The sequence below is a fragment of the Nelumbo lutea genome, chromosome 6 (assembly GCF_056320005.1).
Source record: "Nelumbo lutea isolate HS-2025 chromosome 6, American lotus-T2T, whole genome shotgun sequence".
Lineage (NCBI taxonomy): Eukaryota > Viridiplantae > Streptophyta > Magnoliopsida > Proteales > Nelumbonaceae > Nelumbo > Nelumbo lutea.
This window is the reverse complement of record NC_142689.1, coordinates 26,866,995-26,889,522: the sequence shown is the minus strand read 5'-3', so window position 1 is coordinate 26,889,522 and position 22,528 is coordinate 26,866,995. Positions and strand designations below refer to the sequence as shown.

Below are 22,528 nucleotides of genomic sequence, written 5' to 3'. Positions count from 1 at the left end.
AGAGAAAGGAAAAAAAAGAAGGAATGAAGGAGGTAAGAAGAAGGAGGAAGGGGAGGAGGAGCACCCGACGTTCACTAGTGACTACCGTGATGGTGATGGCGACAACGGCGATGGTGATGATGGCAGAAATGGTGGCAACAGGAAACGTAGTGACGCCAACAAGTTCATAACTTTATGAGATATCAAATGTGAAATCTGAGAATTGAGATCTCAAATCTCAGATCTCATATATGAGTCTCAAATCTACAATATTTATTTTCTCTTCTCTTCTCCTCTCTCTCACTCTCTCTCTAGGATCTAATCTCAAATATGAGTCTCAGTCTCTCACCGTCTCTCGATCTCTTTCATCCTATAAAAATGTGAACCGTACCTGGGTCAAATGGGTCAATGGTTTGATCGCCTGGGCAAGCGATTCTCTGACCAAATCAACATTTTTTGACCCAAGAACGGGTTAAGGGTGAAACAGAACCGATTGCATGGGCGGTTTTTGTGTTGAATGGCCAAACCGTCTGGATCAACAATGATTCAAAAACACTGGTTTGAAAAATATTGCCAAATTTTTGCTCATTCCACTTACTAAGAGCCTATCCAAGACATTTAATCTTAATGCAAAAAATGGGAGCTAGCAACATCCTGAGCACACCTACCTCTCCCCTCCAATTTTCTTTCACAACTCCTTCAAAATCTGCATGTCTTATCCACATAGATTCATATCTAAACCTTCTTGCCCAGGGGTAAGGCTCCCCCATTAAGTTCAACAATAGCAGGTTAAGATATGATGAGGCAGTGATCAAGTGAGAAACTTTAGCGCCAGCAAACATACTTTTCCAATCCTTATTCGCCATGGTCCTGCCCAAGTTGTTCTTGAACATTTGCGAGACTCGATCGTTTACTCAACCAAGTAAATTTATTACCCTTAAACCCGAGGTTGGCAAGCCCACAAGTGTTAACAACTCTTCTAAAAGCTCTAACACTGCTAGACCCATTCCTCGTACCTCCACCCTTCTTTGATTCATCCATGATGGCCTTGAAAACTCCGTAGCACAACCAAGGACCCCCATGATTTTCAGTCACCCCTTCAAACAGCTCCCATAGCTTGTGCTTCTTTTTGTGAGTTCAGCTACCATAAACTCCTGTCAGTAACCATTCTTGATTAGAATGATAATTTTTTACCATCACAACAATCATATGTTTATCCGCATGCATGTAGTATCTTCAATATCAATCTAGTCCCTCCAAGCAAGAAAAATTGAAAAAGACCTCCACTACGTTCCACCACATACACCAAAATAAATTTTTGAAAACCAAGCCTTCTTGCCACTTTGCTACATCTTTTCTTTCCCACCTTCGTTTCTGTCAAAAATATGATATCAGCTTGACACTTCCTGGAGAGCTGTTGTAGCTCTCGAACTGTAAGGAAGCCCTCCAAACCCCTATAGTTCCAAATTAAGTGTTTCATGGCCCATTACGGGGTTGATTTAGGTCAATACCCACCAAACCCAATAATGAAGCATTCCTAAAGACTATCCCTCCTTCAAAACTTTGCACTGCTAATTTTCTTTTTATGAATTTTTCTATCTCTGTGAAGTTTTGAATATGGAGCCCAGGTTTAACCCAATCACCCTGCTTTACTTCACTAGTTTCTGCTTCATGCTTTGAATTTTTTTTAGTCATTGGATATTCTAACAGTCCCACCCTTTATACCCTACAACCCAAGGACAGCATTAAGCTTTGGGAACAACAACCCTTGGCCCGCTTCCATCTCTCCAATTCCAATGGCTACTTTAACTAAAGATTCCCTACAAATTCTCTTCTTAGGCTTACCAATGTGCACCATATTTGTGTTGCCTTGGGAATCATGTAGTTTCCTTCTCTTTCCCTTCATTATCGGTGGGTCTTCAAGTTTCATATCAATCTCATTTATTGCCTCTAGGATTATTGGCTCTCGTAGAGCAATTCCAAATCCATATCCATTGTGAAATTCAACACTTTCAAAATTGCCCCTTTAATCAAACCTACTATTTCCATCATCTCTTTCTCCAACTGGATTATGGCCACCTCCTTTCTCCCGTTTGCTTGTGAGCAATGAACATTGCTATTTTCTAGACCTGGCAATTGGGTTGGGTGGGTCAGTTTCGGGTTGGGTTAAATTTTAGTTCGGGTTGTCAAATGCTGGACCCTAATCTTAAATGCTCGGGTTAGGGTTGACCCATGGGTCAATTCGGGTCATCCCAAAAAATAATTGAAATTAAAAAAAATAAAGAAAAATCACATGAAAATTTATCAAAATTAAAAGAATTAACCTTAAGATTCCAAATATAAAATAAAAATTTTGAACATTTAACAATTTAAAGAGAAAACAATAAAAAGTAAAGTCTAAATAGAAAAAATTAAAGAGTGGAAACTTCTAATAATGCATAAATAATCTCAATTAGACTTGATAATCGGGTCAATGGGTTGACCCATGATCCAACCTTTTTTTATTCGGGTCATTCTCACATTCGATTAACTAAATATGAGACCCTAACCCTATTTTTTTGGGTTGGGTTGGGTCGGGTTCACGGGTTAAGTCAACTTTTTGCTAGGTTTACTATTCTCTCATGTTTGTTTCCCAACACTTTCACTTGCTCTCTCATGGTCATGACCAAACTGATCCTTATCCTTTTGTGACTTGCTTTCCTTCCCCTTCTTTATTCCTCCTGTTCAACCCTGTTGGAGCTCAAAGCCAAGCACCCCACTCAAAATCCAACTTTACACCTATCCTCTGTGTTTTTTGGTCCACCAATTTTGCATAATGTTTATAATCGTAGCCAATACAACCACAGTAATAAGAGAAAATGGGTAACCTCTCATATCTTATCTCAGCCCACATCCTCGCACCGTCCCTTCCAAATACCAATACCCTTCTTTTCAATGGCTTTTTTTAGGTCAATCTCCACTCTATAAGAGAGAGCACCATCCCTTCCAAATACCAATACCTTTCTTTTCAATGGCTTTTTTTAGGTCAATCTCCATTCTATAAGAGAGAAAGTTCACCCAAAATTTTGTGTTGTCAACAATATAGTCTTTGACTAGCAGTCCCACCTTCTTTGCTACCTTTTTGCCTATCGGATCAATTCAAACACCATTGGAAGTTTGTAGAATTGGATTGTGAATAAAGACTTTGGAAAGTTCATCAAATCCATAGGCGTATTTGCTTCCCAACCTTTGAGAACCAAAATGAAGTCGACCACAGTCTAGGGGCCCCTTGAGAGCACTGTTCTAATAGCAACTTCATGTTCAAAGAACATAAACACAAAAATTGAACATAAACAAGAATTGGATTGTCAACTTCATGTTCTTTGAAATGGTCAAAGAATTGCTAACCCGGATAATTTAATCGTTAAAATGTTCGATCAAATTAATGATTCTTGGGTTGCTTTTAAACTAATTCCAAATTTTATATTTATTTTAAAAAAGAAATTAGAAAATAAAAAATTGAAAAAAAAATCATATCTCATAATCTTGTTCGATTATTCCCAATGTCCAAAATTAGTTAGGGTTAGTTTTTCCATTTTGGTTTTGATTTTTCTCATTTATGTTATTCTTTATAAGTTGTAACACAAAAAATACAACTCCAATTAAAAAATCTAAAAATCAATGCAAGAGATGAGAGATTAAACACCGATCTTATATTAAAATTTGAGGTGCACCAATGAAGCAAACGATCTAGGATTTGAGAGAGATTTAGAGAGATGAGATATATGCAAGAAGAGGGCAAATGGTATTGTAGCAGCGGTCATGAAGAACATAGAGATAATCGTCGCCGCTAGTTCCTTCTTCTTTTCAGGGCAAAACGATTTTGTAGTGATTGGTGAACATAGTGACAACAACCTTCGGCGACGCTTCCTTCTCATCATCATCCTCTTCTTCTTCTTCTTCTTCTTCTTCTTTTTCCCCTCACTTCTCAACTTTAACCATCCACCTCCTTCTCAAAGTCTTCACACTTCATTCTCATAATAATGTATATATACGGTGGATTTTAACCTTATCATAATCTAATGATAAAAACAAAAAAGTTATATTATATTTTACATCTTATTGGTTTAACTCGTTCAAACTAGACAGTTGAACCGCTAACTCGAAAACCAAAAGCCAAAGTGGTTCTATTTTTGGATAAATTTTTAAAACCTTGACTTTAGTCAAAAGAAAGTTTCACAATCGTATTCATATTTTTAATAATAGTATAAATATAGAATTATAGATGTGTTCAGTTTTCCTATAATTTTTGTGTTTTTGTGTGTAAAAATGATTTTAATATGTCACTTACTTTTTGTTTAATGTGATAAATACATGATATTATACATGTGCCTAAATGTTTTTTTTTTTGCAAAATTTATGTTTTTTTTATTATTTATATATAACATTAAAGATTAACACATTTAACCCAAAAGTTGATTTTATTATTAATTTTTATATTTCATTTTTTATCATTTCTAAGTTATGTATTTCATTTTCATTATCAATAAAAATAATTATTGTTTATTACATTTATGTTTTTTATTTGATTAATAAAAATATCATAAATGTGTATATTTTTTCTACTTTTATTGTAAATTTTTATATTTATTTCTATTTTAAAAATTTTATTACCTAACTATGACTTCATAGGTTGATCAATTTGATTCAAATGGTTGATTTGCTTAGCCAACACTTGAATAAAGAATAGTTTTGTTTTTGAAATAGTTTTAAAACATATGGGGTTATATTGCTAAAAATATTGATATGGATCTAATTAATAGCACTTATTAGTGACAAATAACTTAAAAATATATGATTTAATAAGAGAAAATGAGATTTAATACCTTATGCATAAAACTTAATGAGAAGGGGATTAACTGAGGTGGAAAGTAGTAAGTGATGTTAAATTTTCAATCCTTTCAATTAGAGATGGATTAAATAAACAAATATGACCATTATAGTAGCCATTAAAGATAACACTAAAACTATAATAAAATGATTTTTATACCCTTTCTGAAACAAAGAAATAGAAGGTAATTTTAGTCCAAAAAACGTTTCACACTGCATTCACACTTTTATATATAGTATAGATTATCATACACATTAACCTTTTATTAGAGAGTATAGAAGCTGTGTCTTAACTTTGGATTGGACCTAAAAGAGGCGAAAAAAGGGAAAAGCAAATCCACCACTAAACTCAAACACAACCTAAGTACCTAACTATTATAATAGTCCATGACTGTTTTACCAATTATCTGAGTATGTACACATGGCCTTCCAATTACAAATTGAGTTCTTCATTCACTTTGCATTAAACAATATTCTAAGGATGGAGTTGACTGGTCTAACAAAACTGAACCCAATCCTTGGTCAAATCATCAAGATGTATATTGGGCTATGGGCACTTCATCCACTCTCGCCATGAACAATTAGACTCTGTTTTTATCAGAAAATGAAAAAAAAAAAATCCCTTACTAGTAAACTTAAAGCAGTCTGATTGAATGATAGACACACGGGTCTGAGTGAAGTTGGGGTGAAATAACATAAACCAAAATGTTTTTATTCATAGCAATTTCACCTTAAAGAAAAAGGCATATAAATGGCTTAATATTTTGTTGAATAAGAATCTTATCTCAATACAATACCCCATTTAGTGATTTTAATTCCTTGGTACAGACAGAAATACAACCTATCTGAGATGATGTGAAGCAACGGGGCAATTTTGGAGCCAATCCCTTCAAGGATTATCCTCTAAGAAGAGATAGAAGGCGCTTTACAAACTCCCACCCGAACACTAAACTGTCATATACTTGACAACAGCTGAGCGGACCTTCTCCATGAATGCTGCTGCTTCTTTCTGGATAAACAAAGGGGAAGGAGAGATCTAAATTAAACAACTAGTAGTAGCCCAAGGACCTAACAAAAACAATTCAATGGACAGAACGAAGGCATCAGCAACTTCTATCACCTGGTTGCTTTTTTGTGCGCCTGCTATATTTTCATCAAGAAGTGTCAATAAGGATCTATTCAGTTTATTACGCTCAACCATCTCCAACAACTGTTTAACGCAACAGATGATTTTGGCTTGATTCATGAAAATCATATTTTAAGAATTGAAGACCATAATCTGCTATCCTACCGTTGCTTTTATATTCTTTGATGTCAATATTTTGGCAAGGCTTTCCCTTGCTGTGATGAGGTCAACTTGCATCTTATCATAAGCTTCTGCAGCAAAGATCAAGAAGAGATTGGATTGAATCTTAAAAGTGATGGGAGAGTAGAAATTCTTCAGCACCAACACTTTGGGCAATAACAACCTGTTGCTTCAAGCAGAACCTTTTGCATCGTTTCCAGCTCAACTAATCTGTCTTCCATAGCCTGCCAAGATATTGTGATAATTAAAAAGAACTTTCTTCTGTTTATTCCGAGTTTAATTTTCAATTTTTCAGGTGGGAAAGAACCTCTGTTCTCGTAACAGCAAATCTTAGTTGTCCCACTTCTGATTGCAGATGTGAGAAAAATTCCTCATTTAATCTGCAAAATTCTGCATATTATTCCATCTTTTAACCAGCAATAACATTTTATTATATTCAAGATAAAACCTATTTCATTGTCATCATCAATTAGAAACTAAAATCAAACTATCAAAACTAAAAATGATAAATTCTCATTTAGCCCAAAGAAGAATAGTTTAATACACAGGTCAACACATCTTTAAAACCATTTCATGCAATAGAATTAATTGAAGTTTGGACCACAGGAACAGTTCAGTCATCAGAGACATCTAAACTAATCACTAAATGGAACTAATACATTGAATGAAAGGTATTAAGTTATCAGAAAAATGATCAGTTCAGTCACTTGAGACATTGTTGCAGAGCCAGACAATGGAAGTGAGTATCTTTAAATGGTGAGTTTTACAAACACTAATGCAGGATTTCAGCAAGCAATGCTGTGTTTGATCGAACTCAACTCACCCTCTCAACCAACCATACCTTCTAACTTGAAGCAGGGTGGGTGACTTTCAAAAATTGGTTGCATTAATTTCATGGAAACCCACTTAAGAGAAAAGCGAAAAAAAAAAAAAAAAAGACAAATATATCTTACAACACACACCAAAAAATGTAAGACAAGCATGTCCTAAGAAACAATATCTAATAGGAAAGTCGGATACCCCTTGTGATATTTGATTCAGGGCTGCAAACGGATTGAACCAGATCAGAAATGGGTAGGTCCAAATTGATTCGTTTATATTCAATTTTAAATTGGACCTCATCCATCAGATTATGCCAGATTTGAATGGGATTTGAATTGTAATTAGATATTGAATAGTTTAAATAAATCAAACAAAAAAGAATCAAAATATTATACAGTATTAATAAAATGAACTAAGACGACATATATTATATTTTATCAACAAAATTAACTGAAAATTACTTATATGAAACTTGAACCTATGAAATTTTAGTAAAAACACATCATTCAAATCAACTTTACTAATAGATACAAACATACAATATAAATACTTATGTGTGTGTATATAATCAAATTCGAGTTTTGACAATTGGATACCGTTTGCAACCCTAATTGTTATTGTTTGCAACACAGAAAGTTCAACCTACATGCATCACCATTAGCTAAATTCCCCATTGAACTATCACAAAAAAACTAATTTAATTTATGAGCTATCTAATAAAAGCTAGCAGTTGCAAGAACTAATACCAAACTTCATGACTACTGAGTACTGAATTGAATTATCGGCCTACTATCTTCTTAACCCACACACCGACACCAGCGGTAATAATCAGTGGAGGGACTTGAAAGTGAGAAGAATCAACAGAAAGTGTGATGAAGGCACAATTGAAAATAAGAAAACCCAATTTCCATTTATAATTCTAGGAAGCATGGATCACGTCTGTAAAACAAAATATGGTCACAAATTGATTTATTGCATTATCGATCTAATAGAGTGGAAGAAACCCATTGACTGATATATCTGGTTCAAGAGACAAATATAGAACGGAGTTGGTTTTTGATCGAGCAGAAAACAACACCAATGACAGGTCAAAATGGGTATTCCAGAGAAGTGGAACAAAGAACTCACTGATGCCTCAACCTTGCAACCTCGAACTCAAGCTCCTGAGCTTCAGTATCGAGAAAGTACTCGATCAGCTCCGCAGACGTCTCCGGCGGGACTCGAGACTAAGAAAAGAACAAAATCAAACAAGTACAGAAAACGAATTAGTACAAAGCCTATATATCCCAATTGACTAGGAACAAAAGCCAACAAAATTAGGGTGAAGTAAAATAACCTGCCGAAGAGCTCGGCGACGCTCTTGTTCTTCGCGGATTTGAAGTTGAAAGGCTTCCCGGGCTTCGGCATCCCGCTCGAGACGTCTCTGGAACTCTCTTCGAGCGATGTGGCCGGTCTGTGGAGGTCCAAGTAAACCTTCCGGATCCTTCCTTCGCAGAACAAAAAGGAAAACAAGAAAAGAAAGAGGGATGTTAATTGAACGTTCACTAAATTCGACTTTCGATTTGAGTAATCGAAGAAGAGTTAAGAAGAGATACCCATCCAATACAGAAAATTCTGGGTCGCGAAGTGCTTCTGCTGGTGCTGGATATAGTACGGCCAAATAAGTTCGCGGTTGAAATGCTGAGAGCGGCCATTAGTGGCCCTTACAAGCACAAGCTCTTTGCCTGTGTTTGCTCTCACTGATAAAATTATTATCCGTAAGGCAATGGTGCGGCACTGCGGCTATCCACTTCTTGAGTCTTGACCATATCACCATACCATGATTCTACTATGTTGTCGTGAAATTACCATTTGCTCCTCATACATCCAATTAGAGCTGTTCATGGCTCATGGGCCCCATTTTGCACAGTTTCGTGCTCGGGCTTCGGCTCGGATCCATCCAAATTTTGGCAGAAGTAAAAAAAAACATTTATCTTATATTTCCCCGATATTAGAAATTTAGAATATTAATTTCAACTAAGAGTTTAGATTTTATAATTAAAAAAAGTTTGAATTTTTTAGTTAAAAAATAAAGAAAGGTAAGGATATCTTTCCGTACATTTTCTCTTTCAAACCAATCACATCGTAAAGGATCAATTATCTTGGGCAGCGCCAACCTTATCCAATCCAACCCGAGTTTTTGCATGGGTTGGGATTGAATTTTCGGCCAGATTTTAATTTGGACATAAACTTGAATTGGGCTTGGGTTTAAGCCTCAGATACCCAAGCTTGACCCAACATCGTAAAGGATCAATTATCTTGGGCAGCGCCAACCTTATCCAATCCAACCCGAGTTTTTGCATGGGTTGGGATTGAATTTTCGGCCAGATTTTAATTTGGACATAAACTTGAATTGGGCTTGGGTTTAAGCCTCAGATACCCAAGCTTGACCCAAGTCTAGTCTAATCCAATTCTAGTCCATCCAAATAAATATATGTATATAAATATATATGTAGCACACTTAAAAGAAATTTATACTTATGGTGTATGTATTTATATATAACACATTTAAATAAAATTTATAATCAATTCTACTTTTAAATTGGGACATAGAGCCAAATAAAAGATAATCATATTAAAATATAGTAGGTCAATTGCTGAAGCCTTTTTTGGAGTTTCTTAATGTTGCCAAAACCTTCCCTAAAGTTTGCTAATTGCAATCACCTTCCTTGAACTTTCTCAAACAATTGCAAAAGACCCTCTCTATTATAATCTTCTAACAAGAGACACAAAAATGTCTAAAATACCCATGTAGTTACTTTTGACTAAAATGTTTATTTTTCAATTTTTCTCTTCATATCAATCGCTACCCCAAATACTTTCAATTCATTTTCCAAAAGTAATTTATTTTTCAAAATTTTCCTTCATATCAATCGCTTAAAGGTAAACTGCAACTTTAAACTCTCATTTTTATTGTTGTTCATAAAGTTTTTATTTTTTTTATAGAAACCAATAGTAACTACATGTGTATTTTGGACGTTTTTGTGCCTCTTGTTAGAGGATTCTAACAAAGGATGCCCAAACTTGAGTCTGACTAGAGTTATGTTGGGTTAAGCTTTGAACCCAACCCTTTACATTGTATCATTAAAATATTTGCATATATTTGGCATTGTTGAGTATGGATCTACTATATGGGACTAGTTTGATCCAGTTCGTACCCCCATATTCAATTGGTCGGGTTGGGGTTGGCATACCTATCGTTCTCAAGCCCTCTTCATATGAATCTGAAACCAAAAAACAATAAAAAAGAAAAAATGGAGAATTACAAATATCCTACCTAGGTTTCTAATAATAACAAATAGCTGCCCCAGATTTCTCAAATTATTCTGTACTTGTCTCATGATCATAGATAAGATACTTCACAGTTACCATATATATGTAATACATACATATATATATATATGTATGTATTACATTGTTTTTGGACACTTGGATTGATAATCCAAGTAAGATAGACCAACTAGTTGCGGCCCAATTCAAGTAAAATAGGCCAACTAGGGCATCCAATTCAAGTAAAATAGGCCAACCAGTTGTGGCCCAATTGGTATGTTCACTGCTTTGTTGCAATAGAGACTTAGGATCTATTCCGGTTGCCATCCTCATATCCTCGTATTGCATGGAATAAGAAAAAGCTAAAGTAAAATGACATTAAGGACCCGCTTGGTTCATAGGCCATTTCAATTCTAATTGTTTGGTTGGGTGGAATTGAAATTCTATTTCCATTTCTGGTGGAATGGCATTCTCTTATATGAGGGAATGGCCTTTCCCTTCCCCCTCAAATTATAAATGAAATTCCATTCCACCTTATTCCAATCCCTATTCTGATTCCTTTCTGAACCAAACATATTATGGGAACGTATCATTCAGATTTAGATTTGGATCCAAAAATGAAAATTCTTTTACTGTTTGTTTTTTTTTTTTTGGCGATCATATGCTAAACATGAGATGTATATGGTATTAAACAAAAACAAAATGGCAAAATAGAATTCATGTAATCGGCTCCATACAATTGGGATAAGGCTTGGATGATGATGCTGTGTCAAACATGAAAGAGCTCACCAACTAATGGTGAGCTGGTGGCTTAGTTGGTAGGGTCTCTAGCTTGTTGCAATAGAGACTTTAGATTTAATCCCATTGGCAATAGGGTTGGGGGATTATGGGCATTAAGAATGGCAACGGGGTGGGGCACACCATCCCCATCCCCATCCCCACTTTGTAATTAAAATCCCCTAATCTGAACTCACCCCAACATTGGTGGGGCATGCACCCTCAAACCAATGTGCACGGGGAATCCCTAAATTTTCCCTGCCCCAAGGCAACTACCTAAACAAGCATAAAATTTTAAGGCTATTTCAGAAAAAATATTATGAGAATATGGGCGTATTTTATAAATGGGATTATGAGATCATAAGTTTTAGAAATTTGAGAGAAAATTCAATGGTATTTTAAGAATTAGCATTAAAGGGTATTTTAATAATTTACATTGGGTTTGAGGAATTATATGCAAACCATGTTCCCGTCCCATCCTCTATTCAGAGTAAAATTATTTTTCCTGTCCTTGTTTAAAATTGGGGAAAACCTGCCACGAATGGGGGCGGGGCTTGATTTTGTAGGAAAAACTGCCATTCCTAATGAGTATGGTATGGGGGATGGGCTATCCCCATTCTATAGCCCATTGAAATTAAAGAAGAAGAAGGAAAAGAAGAAGAAGAAAAACATGTTTTGGTATTGGATAAAAAGGGCATGGTGTGTACATATATAAAATGTTAGATGTTAAAGGTACTTACAACATTGTACATTTATCAATGAGATTGCCTCCTCCTCTCATTTCTCATACATGTACATATTTAGTTTTAAGTTAAATCATTAAAAATTTTACAAGTCAAAATTAAAACCCACATGGTTGTTCATTGATTCTCATAAAATCCATATTTATTCTCCAATAGTACAAGACTATTCTTAAACCTCTCCAGTATTATTATTATTATTTTTGGCTTTGTAAGGCTACACAACAAAGGTAGCTCATCCCCCAACACAGGTGGTAGTAGGATCTAGGTCTCAGTTACAAATAGTCAAAGAACTTACCAATCGAGTTAAGCAGTCGATTTTTGTACAACTAACAATAGGATTTGGTTCTCATGCTAAGCAGCTGATTTTTGCACTTCTCATAATATATAAGCTAAATAAAAAGGAATAAATTTAAAGATGTATAACTAAAAAATAAAAGAAAATTATTTCTTCTACTATTTTATATGTAAAAAAGCTAGATAATATATATATATATATATATATATATATATAAATTTTGGTAAATCATTGTTACTTCATTTTTTTTCTTGAACCTTGCAAACAATATATAGATTGAGATAGAAATACAAATACTTGGTTGAATTGATGTTATTTGTAAGCAAATATATTTTTCTATCCTTTTTTTTTTGTGGTTATATGAGGATGAAGTGTATACGGAAGATGGCTTGTTAGTTCAAATTCTATTTTTTACTTTACGTAAACAGGGTAATATTGTATTTACCTGTTAACATGTTAGTTCCCCTAATTGTAGTTGTTCACCCCTTTTCTAGGGAGTCTGGATCTACTGACCGCGACACAGTGATGGCCGCACACATCCAGCTTTTTAAAGTACAACTGATGTTCCTGATGTGCGACAAGATGCACATGGCTAGCAATGTATTGTGGTTAGAAGATCCAAACTCTTTTATATGCATTACTTCAATTATGTAAGAGTTTTACTTGGTTGAGTCGACGGTCAGCCCAGGCTCATGCATCCCTAATATTCAAACTGGCCCAATCCATGCAAAAGCTCAAATTAGGCTGGCCGAAGTTGCTGCCCTAGTAAAAGTTGTTATTTTTTAATTAAAAATAATACAAATTCATTATCATATTAGCAATTTTATAGTCTACTAGGTTAAATTATCAAATGAATGATTCTATTAAGCAGGTTCATTTTCAAATTACAATTTACCAAGCTAAATTTGAGATGGCAATTTTCGGCTTGATTAATAATTTTCATGCTTTTTGGGTCTAGGTTGGGATTGGATTGCATATTTTCTTATCAGTTATTCAGTTGTAGTTGGGTCTACCATGCTCTAGACATAATCTGACCCATTGGGATTAACTTCCAAAGAGTTTATATCTTGTGAGTATAAGCTGATATTGAGCTCAATTTGATTATCTTAAATAGGACCGATGATCTATTTTAGGCTATGTTTGGTTTGAAGGAATAGGTAGGGAAACCTATACAAGGTTTGTAAAGGTTTCCCTTCCTTTCCCTACTTTTTTCCTTCAAACCAAACACAAGCTAAAGATCCAAACATGGAATAGAGATGGGTTATTGCCTTATTGGGATAGCCTCAACCCATAGGTTAAAAGAGATGGACTTTGTTGTTGCCAAATGTGGAGTCGAGGACAATAACGTAATTTCTAACATCTGAGGCCAATGGATCCAACTTGCTGAGAGAAAGAAAGAAGATGTTAGAGACCTCAGGAGTTATCCTAGGGGCGAAGACTCCACTGTCAAATTAGCAAAGAATTGCAAGGGGTCGGTTTGAGCAAAGGAGAAGACTTAGAGCTTGAGTTCCAAAGTGTTTACCTTAATGTGGGAGAGTCCCTTCTTATAGTTAGAATTGCTTGAGAGGAGGAATAGTTGGGAGATGGTGGCGGTGGTTAGTAATGGATGGTCAGGATGCATCCCTTCGACACCACATGTCAAGATCTGCGGGATGGCCAAGATGTATCCGGCCGACGCTAAGTGTTAAGATCTACATGTTAGCCAGATGCCCTACATCAGATTTCAAACTCACGGAATTTTTTTTCGTACCATATTTATAACATCCGAGCTGTGCATTGAGAATATATCTATATTTGTATAGTTTTTCATTCATCGGAAAATGATCTCAATGTATCGCTTGAAGTATTGTTAGGTAGTTCACAACAAGTACCTTAGAAATTAGAAGTTAAATTCAAGAGTCTAAGATCTCTGGTTCCAATCCCATTAAGCGTGGAAGACGATATGAGTAATGTGTGAATTGGATGGCCGTCCCACATCGGATAGCGAAAAGAATCGAAGAGGTAGCACGGACTATAAATGGTGATGGAAGGCACTAACCCAATCATACCTTTCTCGGCCTTTTGGCTAAGATCAAGTGTAGTATCTGTTCTTATCAGTTTAATATCTGATACGTGGGCCATCGGTCCACATGATATTAAATTAATATTTTTAGGGGGAGGACCCGCCGCAGTAGCTTGCTACTGGGGTCCTCGCGCGTCTCCCCTGCGTCGCACTACTGCATGGGCCTGGCGCACCCCACCAAAACGTTGTTGAAGATTTATTTGGTGATTCATTTAATTATTTTTTTGTTTCCTGGGAGCCTTGTCAATGATGTTCCTGGATCTCCCTTGTTTAAGGCGTTCGCCTTCTTTGCTTATAGCTGGCCTTCTTTGCTTATAGTTCGCCTGTTTAAGGCGTTCGCCTTCTTTGATTATACATGAATCGAAACAGACTGTTAAACTCACTTTCTTGTGAGAGTCGAGCTTGTTTTGAGGTTGGGGGGAATTCTTTTTGTTGTTTGTGTTAAACTTTGTATGTTAGTTCTTGATCTATAAATTCATCTTTAACCAAAACCAAAAGCCAAAAAGAAAAGCTAGGAAAAAGCATGACGCAAGGGATTAAATACCCAGCTGATAGGCTCTAATAGAACTTCGCCATATGCAGACTGCAAAGCGGCCTTTGCATGGTTAAACAGTCTATTTGAGTTAATATAGTGTCCTACATCGGCTAAAGAAGTTAACAGCGGAGGAAACAAAGCAGTATAAATAAAGTGAAAGAGGGAAGATAAAACATACTTACCTGGACGGGGTCAATGGGTGATCAAGAAGGCCTATGGCCTAGGTTGGTGACCTCCATTGCACAGAGGAGGGGTGCCCGCTTAACATCTCCCTCCCCCCCCAAAAAAACGGCGGTACAGATTAGCCTGTTTAGGCCTGCAGTTACAGTAATATTGTCCTGGTTCATAATTTGGACGAGAAAGAAACTTTGTGGCCAATTATTAAGTTAGATCTCTCTCTCACTCTCTACCATTCAGGAACTAAAGATGCTTCGTTTTATGGTTTTACAACATTATCACCTAAGGGTCAGTTTGGAATGAGTATAATAAATACAAATGTGTATAATACAAATACATATAAAATAATACAAAATACAATGTTTTGAGGCTAAGTTTTGAAGGAGCAAAAGTACAAAAATAGAGTGCAAATACATATAAAATAATACAAAATACAAAGTTTTGCACTCTAAATATTTGTATTTATACTCCTTCCAAACTTAGCCTAATGTTCTTCTGCATACCAAAGTACAATTGCTCATAACTTTAATTACTTCTACTAGTTGCTGGTTTGAACTTGTATAAAATTTATACCTAGTGGATCATTTTGCTTATTGAAAACAAAGGGTAGAAAAGAAAAGGGAAAGAGATTATGCAAGTCTTGACTCTCTTGTGATATCATAAATTAGTAAATAATTTGCAGTGCTATTTAGGAGTATAGATTCTCATTTGTTTTTCTTTTTGGTTTTACTTTGTCAAACTGGCCGCACCGAACAGTGAATACTCGGGAGTCGGGACAGATCCCCTGGAAAGATCAGGTCAAGTCTTTTCAACAGGCAAGAGAGAGTGCCGACTGCCTAGCTACCCAGTAAAAAAAACACAAGAGGAAAGAGGAAAGAGGAAAGAGGGTGGTCGATCAGGTCTCAGGGCGGTTTATTCACAAATCAGTTAAGTGTTGATTGATCGAGCTCAGGCCATATTGTCTCGGCTTTAGTCCCACATTGGCTAGTGAAAAGAGTCGAAGAGGTAGCATGAACTATAAAAAGTGATCGAAGAACCAGAGCAAATCATACCTTTCTCGGCCTTTTGGCTAAGATCAAGTGTAGTATCTGTTCTTATCAGTTTAATATCTGATACGTGGGCCATCGGCTCACATGATATTAAATTAATTGTTTTAGGGGGAGAACCCACCACAGTAGCTTGCTACTGGGGTCCTCGCGCGTCGCCCATGCGTTGCACTACTGCACGGGCCTGGCGCACCCCACCAAATCAATGTAGAAGATTTGTTTCTGTGTCCTGTTCTTTATAGGTATTTTTTTCGAAGTTGATTGGTATTTCACCGTCAGTACGAATAGTAATGTCAAGTATAGAGACTGTCTAGTGATTCAATTGATTCGATAATTCCTGTGCTTCTTGGCTTAACCAGCTTCAAGTTTTCGGATACATCATACATGAATCGAAACGGACTGTGTTAAACTCAAGTCGAGCTTGTTCTGAGGTTGTGGGGGAATGGTTTTCCTGTCTGTTGTCTGTGTCAAACTCTGTATGTTAGTTCTTAAATCTATAAATTTATCTTTACCCAAAAACAAAAGCTAGAAGAGAAACTTAGGTAAAAAGCATGACGCAAGGGATTAAATAACCAGCTGAGAGGCTCATAACCTTTCTTACCTTGACGGGGTGAATGGGTGATCAAGAAGGCCCATAGCCTACGTTGGTGACTTCCATTGCACAGATGAGGGGTTTCGCCTATCAACTCCCCAAGTGGGGGAGTGTACGTCTTAATTTGTTGCAGCGGGGTATCATTTTCTATATTTGATGACCATTCTTTCTTTTTACACGCAAAATATTCAAGATTGTGGGATCTACTTTTACCAAAAACTTAATAAGAAATTGCCTGGTTTCTCAAGAAGGCCGGTGGCCTAGGTTGGCGACCTCCATTGCACAAGGGAGGGGCGCCCGCCTAACATCTCCCCAAGTGGGAGAGTGAACGTCATAATTTGTGGTAGTGGGGGTACGCGTTCACGCGTCCCCTTCCCACTTCTCTGTCTAAAAGTTGCATCCTGTATTTGTACGGCATTTGACTGTGACTCACTCGGACAAGTGGAAATACAACTTCACAGAAGAGAGATTCTTTGTTTTCTATCATTCTCCCTCTGTAGATTATTACATTTGGATTTAGTCTTCATTCTTTGTGATGGGCGATAACGTTAAAGGGCAAAAGAGAGCCGTGATTTGCCATGGCCTCTCACCATTATGGGCTTTGATGGTGATCATATCATAAAAATCGATCAAAGAGAATACTTGACATTTCAGCACGTAAAAGTGGTTTTCTGAAAGAAGGTATAGATTAGCCTGTTTAGAGGCCTGTATTACAGATTAGTGTAAAAGACTTAAACCTCCCTAAAGGCAAGCTTTCCCTTTCTTTTCAAAGTTCAAACCCTTTGTCAAAAGTCTCTTTTGCTCCCGTTAGTTCGAATAAGAGACAGAAGAAACTAGAAACCGTATTCAGAAGAAACAAAAACTTGGTATGTATCAAATCCCAAAGTATGTTCAAGAACAATATCAGAAATCAAAAACCCAGTATTCATAGAGTTCATTGAACAGCATTTTCGCCGCTAATTAAAAACCGTATGATTCAAAATCGATAATAGAAGTGGGGGGAATGAAATGTTAAATAAAAGGAAACAGTACCCTTGTCCTCATGCCCATGAATCAATGCCCCTCATCACACTTTTCATTTTGAACGAAGCACCAAATGATGCTTAAAAGGGATTGGTTCTATGGGCGGGCCTCTGTCTTTCTAATATATTACCGCCATGGATCAATTAATTCTTGGAAATCCATCCCTGTGGATAAATACATACAAAGAAAGCTACAAACAGAACTGAGCACTAAAATGAGAAAAGTAGCAGACCCACTACGAGAGACCGAGAACTCGCATTGAAAAAAAAAACCATGCAAAACACAGGAAAAATAAAAGACCCCCCATTTGGAGAGAATGCAACATTTTTGTAACTGCAAAGCAGATCTTTAAGCTAATGAGAGGAGCTCCAAACCAATCCTGGTTGACAATGTGCTACCTCATTACCATTAACTTTGATAAAGAAGAATTAAAGTAACCTGTAGAAAAGTATTGAGCAGATGTGTTATTTTTGTTGTTCCAGTAAATTAGTTTATGTATCGAAAATGGGGTAAAATTGGGTTTTTCAAAAAAAATAATCACTTGTGAGTTGTGACCTTCCCCTCTTGATGGACTGTTAACGGAGGGTGCATTTTTGTTCAATGACGCCACCTAACAGGAATGAAGGGAGGTTTAAGTCTTTTACTCTACAAATTACTTATATATAGTAAACTGCACATTGAAATCTTTGTGGCCAATTGTTAAGTTAGATCGCTCTCTACCATTCAGGAACTAAAAGATGCTTCATTTTTATGGTTTTATAATATTATCACCTAATTAATGTTCTACTACTGCTGCAAAGCAAACTACAATTTCTTATACTATAATTTCTTTTACTAGTTAGTGGTTACTGGTTTGAACTTGTATAAAATTTATACCTAGTGGATCATTTCGCTTATTGCAAACAAATGGTAGAAAAGCAAAGGAAAATAGATTATGCTAGTCTTTACCCTTTACTCTCTTGTGGTATTATCAATTAATAAATAGTTTGCAGTACTGATATTGCATTTGCATTCATTAAAGAGCATGGGAGTGCAAATGAATTAGAGTGTAGATTCTGATTTGATTTTAAGCAAGGTAAACTGAAATATGAAAAAAAAAAAAAAAACCCATTGATGGAGTAAAAAACCGGTTAGTTAAACCTTTGAACCATTCGTCCTATATGTGGATCAAGGGTTCGGCATTAACACCTCCCCCTTAAACTATAAAATTAATTCTTTGTTTTTGAGAAACTTTCATCCAAATCCTAAAATCTTAATACCCAAGTTTTTCATTATAATATCCATCTAAATCCTTCATTGTTTTGTATTTTTATCCATTTATATCATTAATAACAATAATTCTTATTTTTATACTCGTTTTTGTTTAATGTGATGAATATATAACACTATAAACATGCCTTATTTTTATTTTTACATTTTTTTATATCTTCTTCATTTTATCTATTTTTACATTTTTAATATTTTATTAGATAATTAATGACATCAATGATTGGCCTTCATGGCTGAACCACTGGCCCACCACCCAAATAGAAAGGTAGTCCCATTTTTGGATTGATTTTCGAAACACTAGTTAAACTTGGACCAAATAGAAAACTATTTTGGTAACTTGTTCATAGGTCGAATGATTTAACCATTTGCTTCAACTGTTTAACTCATTTAAAAGAATGTGAAAAATAAAAATTAAAAATCCGAGAGTAATTTAAGACTAACTTTTAAAGCTATCTCAAATCAAAATAAGTTCATGAAAATAAATATTAAAAGGTGTTAAGGGTGTCAATAGCATCCAGAAATCTGAATTCGAATTAGAGGTCGAGCATAATAGAATTGAATTCATATAATTTGAATATGATAGCTGGTTGAATTCAGATATCCTATTCATACTATTTAACTAATTGAATCAAATCGATCTAGATATGACCTAATTGGATTTAATAAACATTTAAATTTAGCTGATTATATAATTCATATATAGAATATAAAAAATTAAATGTTTTAAGTAATTCATATATAATATTTACATTCTATAAATAATTTATATATTTATATATTTTATATAAATAAAAATATTTATATTATGTATATTAAAAACTTATAATAATTAGTATGCCAAACTTGAAATGAATTAAATATTCGAATAGTGGATTGAATTCAAGTTTTAATTTTTAATATCCATTGAATATCGAATCGAATTTTTTAATTGAATTTATATTTGGATATTGCTTGGTTCGATTCAAATTCACTTTTTTACACCCCTCGAAGGTAAACTATCTTTTAAGACATGGAAATTAGATGAATTTGAACAAATGGATTGATATTTCTAAGAACAGGACAAACAAAAATTGTTTTGGCAGTTAATTTTTGGTTTTTGGCAGTTCTGCAATATGTTTGAATGAGATCTCTTTTGATGAGTTGGAATTTTGAAAAGTCAATAATGCCCCTTAACATTAATATGGAATCACTCATGATAATGATTCCTTAATAAGGCTAAATGGGTAACTTTGGAAGATAAAAATTGTCTTTATCCCAAATATAGCCATACGTTTGGGAAGGGACAGAGCAGAGGTACTCGTGCAAGCAAATAAAGCAATTTTCCCTTGTATTAACTTTGTTACTATATTTAAAACTTTGGGCCAAATAAATGGCCAAAATCTTGAAAATTTGGAAAAGACTTTCCAAGATTTTACACATGAAAATTCTCATATTTACAGAAGAAAGGGTTTTTAGCATATAAGGGCAACCTTTTGCCCTCAATATCAATAAAATAAAAGATAATCTTTTTATAAAATAATTAAAATAAGAGATTTTTTTTAGAAAAATATCAAAAAAGGCAGTGGCACTGTTCATCGTCTTCCACTGCCTTCCTTTGTATTCATGCCAGCCATTTCAACGGGTCAACCGGTCCCGATAGTCCATCCCGCGTGCTGGAAGTTCCAAAAGTCGGAACTACGATGGGCTCTATGCAGACTGGTTCTTCCACCAGAAAAAGTAGAGCAGCTCCTTGGAAGGGCTGGCAAAAGGATCCCCGGTGAAGTCAAGTTCGTCGGTGGAGTTTTGTTGCAGGGAATGAAGCCAGCGCGGGCTGCTCTACTTCTAGCTCTCGGGGCCCCGACGTTAGTCACCGTTCTCTTGTATGTCAGAGTAATGTTCTGGGCACCATTGTCAAAAAGCAGAGCGAATGACGGATGGTTCAAGTCACCTGGCTAAAGAACTTGATTAGTAGGAGGACAAGTGAAACTCCGCCGAGCTACGACAGCCATTTGAGATGAAGTGTAGTTTAGACTGCACAAGTAGTTCAGGTAGTCCTCAGTGCCGATATCATAAATTAGCCCCGGATCGGATGCTCTCTAGGGGTTGACATGTCCTGATCCAAATGCAAAAGGTGTTGCTAAATCTGAAGAGGAAGAAGAACCAGCAGAAGCATCTCTGATTGGAGTAAATTTGTTGTTTAGCATATAAGCTGTTGTCATTAGAGCTGATTTGATCGTGGAGGGAGACCGGTCTCTGTGTACAGATTTAAGGAGGGCAGCCAGGCCACTCACATGTGGACATGACATGGATGTCCCTGAGATTATGTTGAATTCAACACTTCTTTTATCACTCTTTAGCCGAATCGGGCTCACTGTGGGAGGCCAGGCAGCCAATATATTTATCCCTGGTGCCGTTACGTCTGGCTTGATCACATCGGGTGCGATTGGGTTGGGTCCTTTTGCCAACCCTTCTCTACTTCTTCTGCTGGAAGAACCGGTCTCGCACAGAGCTCATCGTATTTCCGACTTCTGAAACTTCCGGCACGCGGTATGGACTACCGGGACCTGTTAATCCGTTGAAATGGCTGGCATGAATACAAAAGAAGGCAGAAGAAGTCACTGCCCTTTTTTGATATTTTTCTAAAAAAGTTCTCTTACTTTAATTATTTTATAAAAGTTTTTATTGATATTAAGGGCAAAAAGTTGCCTTTATTTGCTAAAAACACTAAAACTTTGTAAAATCTTTTAAAATTTAATTGACTCAAACTTTGGTCTCGTCCCACATGGCTGGTGAAAAGAATCGAATAGGTAGCGCCGAGTATAAAAGGTGATGGATAACACTGATGAAATCCTACATTACTCGCCCTTTTGGCTAAGATCAAGTTCTGTATCAGTTTAATGTGTGATACGTGTGCCATCGGTCCACATGATATTAATTTTATTTTAATAGCGAGAGGCCCCATTACATTTGCTTGCTACTGGGGTCTTCGTGCGTCTTCCTTGCGTTGCATTACTTCTCGGGCCTGTTCACCCCTATCAAATCACTTACCAAACGATTCTTCGGGTCAAAGCTACGAATTGTTCGAAAGAACACTAAAATTCTATACAAAATTTGCCCACTTTAAGCTGTTAGTGATTCAGAATAATTTCCACCATGTGGACTGTGTCAGTGGTGCTGTTCACAATTCGGAAACCAGACAAAACTGTCAGTGCTGTTCCCATGGATTTAAGCTGTTACGTCGTCTATCCCTTCCCTTCTAGCTTCTGGCTTTCATTCTCAAATTCTGTGGGTTTCCTATATTCAATCTTATCACTCTTTTTTCTTCCCAATTCTGGTTCCCACTTTTCCATCTACAACCCCCCATCCCCAGATCCTCTCAATTCACTCAATTGAAAGCTCCCTTTCCTCATGTTTCCCTCTGTTGTACTGCTATTCAGTAATTGGCCTTCTGATCTTTTTAATCAGTCTTGTCATTTCCAGTTTGTGTTAAGGATTCCACTCTCCACCTCCATCTCATCTTGTGGCTCTCGTTTTGGAAGCCTGGGCCCTACCCCAGTGGTAAAACCCTTTTCCAAATATGTCCAGCCCTCGGTGCTTACCAAGTTATATAACCTCAAGAGACAGAGAAACCAATCACCTCTTCACTAGTTCTTTTCACTCCCTTTAATTTCAACCTCTGGCTTGATTCTTTTCCGAGTTCTTATATTGTTATCATTATCTATAATCTGAGTAGATTACCAAGTGG

At 36.1% G+C, this 22,528-nt stretch overlaps 1 protein-coding gene, 4 non-coding genes and 1 pseudogene across 5 annotated transcripts; 5 read left to right on the top strand and 1 right to left on the bottom strand.

Annotated features, from left to right (window-relative positions):
• Window positions 1–5,534: 5,534 nt before the first annotated feature.
• On the bottom strand, window positions 5,535–8,797 carry LOC148848130 (uncharacterized). Its single transcript, XM_088950320.1, has 8 exons — window positions 8,572–8,797; window positions 8,313–8,459; window positions 8,105–8,202; window positions 6,462–6,534; window positions 6,318–6,378; window positions 6,140–6,225; window positions 5,969–6,058; window positions 5,535–5,857 (listed from the first exon to the last, which is right to left on the bottom strand). The coding sequence occupies exons 1-8, from the start codon at window positions 8,668–8,670 to the stop codon at window positions 5,795–5,797; spliced, it is 717 nt and encodes a 238-aa protein (XP_088806446.1). The 5' UTR covers window positions 8,671–8,797; the 3' UTR covers window positions 5,535–5,794.
• Window positions 8,798–14,144: 5,347 nt separating this feature from the next.
• LOC148848129 (U2 spliceosomal RNA) lies at window positions 14,145–14,340 on the top strand. Its single transcript, XR_016101649.1, has one exon. It is a non-coding gene; the product is annotated as a U2 spliceosomal RNA (small nuclear RNA).
• A 1,582-nt stretch (window positions 14,341–15,922) lies between these two features.
• On the top strand, window positions 15,923–16,118 carry LOC148848128 (U2 spliceosomal RNA). The gene has a single exon (XR_016101647.1). It is a non-coding gene; the product is annotated as a U2 spliceosomal RNA (small nuclear RNA).
• A 395-nt stretch (window positions 16,119–16,513) lies between these two features.
• LOC148848127 (U1 spliceosomal RNA) lies at window positions 16,514–16,677 on the top strand. The gene has a single exon (XR_016101609.1). It is a non-coding gene; the product is annotated as a U1 spliceosomal RNA (small nuclear RNA).
• Window positions 16,678–16,728: 51 nt separating this feature from the next.
• On the top strand, window positions 16,729–16,887 carry LOC148848126 (U1 spliceosomal RNA). The gene has a single exon (XR_016101576.1). It is a non-coding gene; the product is annotated as a U1 spliceosomal RNA (small nuclear RNA).
• A 4,746-nt stretch (window positions 16,888–21,633) lies between these two features.
• On the top strand, window positions 21,634–21,818 carry LOC148848125 (U2 spliceosomal RNA; annotated as a pseudogene).
• Window positions 21,819–22,528: the final 710 nt, after the last annotated feature.

What these genes read in the sequence shown, in the direction of transcription:
- LOC148848130 (XM_088950320.1), bottom strand. Translation starts at nt 8,670, where the DNA reads ATGGCCGCTCTCAGCATTTCAACCGCGAACTTATTTGGCCGTACTATA. An exon ending in GTCGCCGAGCTCTTCGGCAG is followed by an intron (nt 8,203 to 8,312) that starts GTTATTTTACTT and finishes TTCTTTTCTTAG; the next exon opens with TCTCGAGTCCCGCCGGAGAC. An exon ending in CAAAGAATATAAAAGCAACG is followed by an intron (nt 6,059 to 6,139) that starts GTAGGATAGCAG and finishes TGCGTTAAACAG; the next exon opens with TTGTTGGAGATGGTTGAGCG.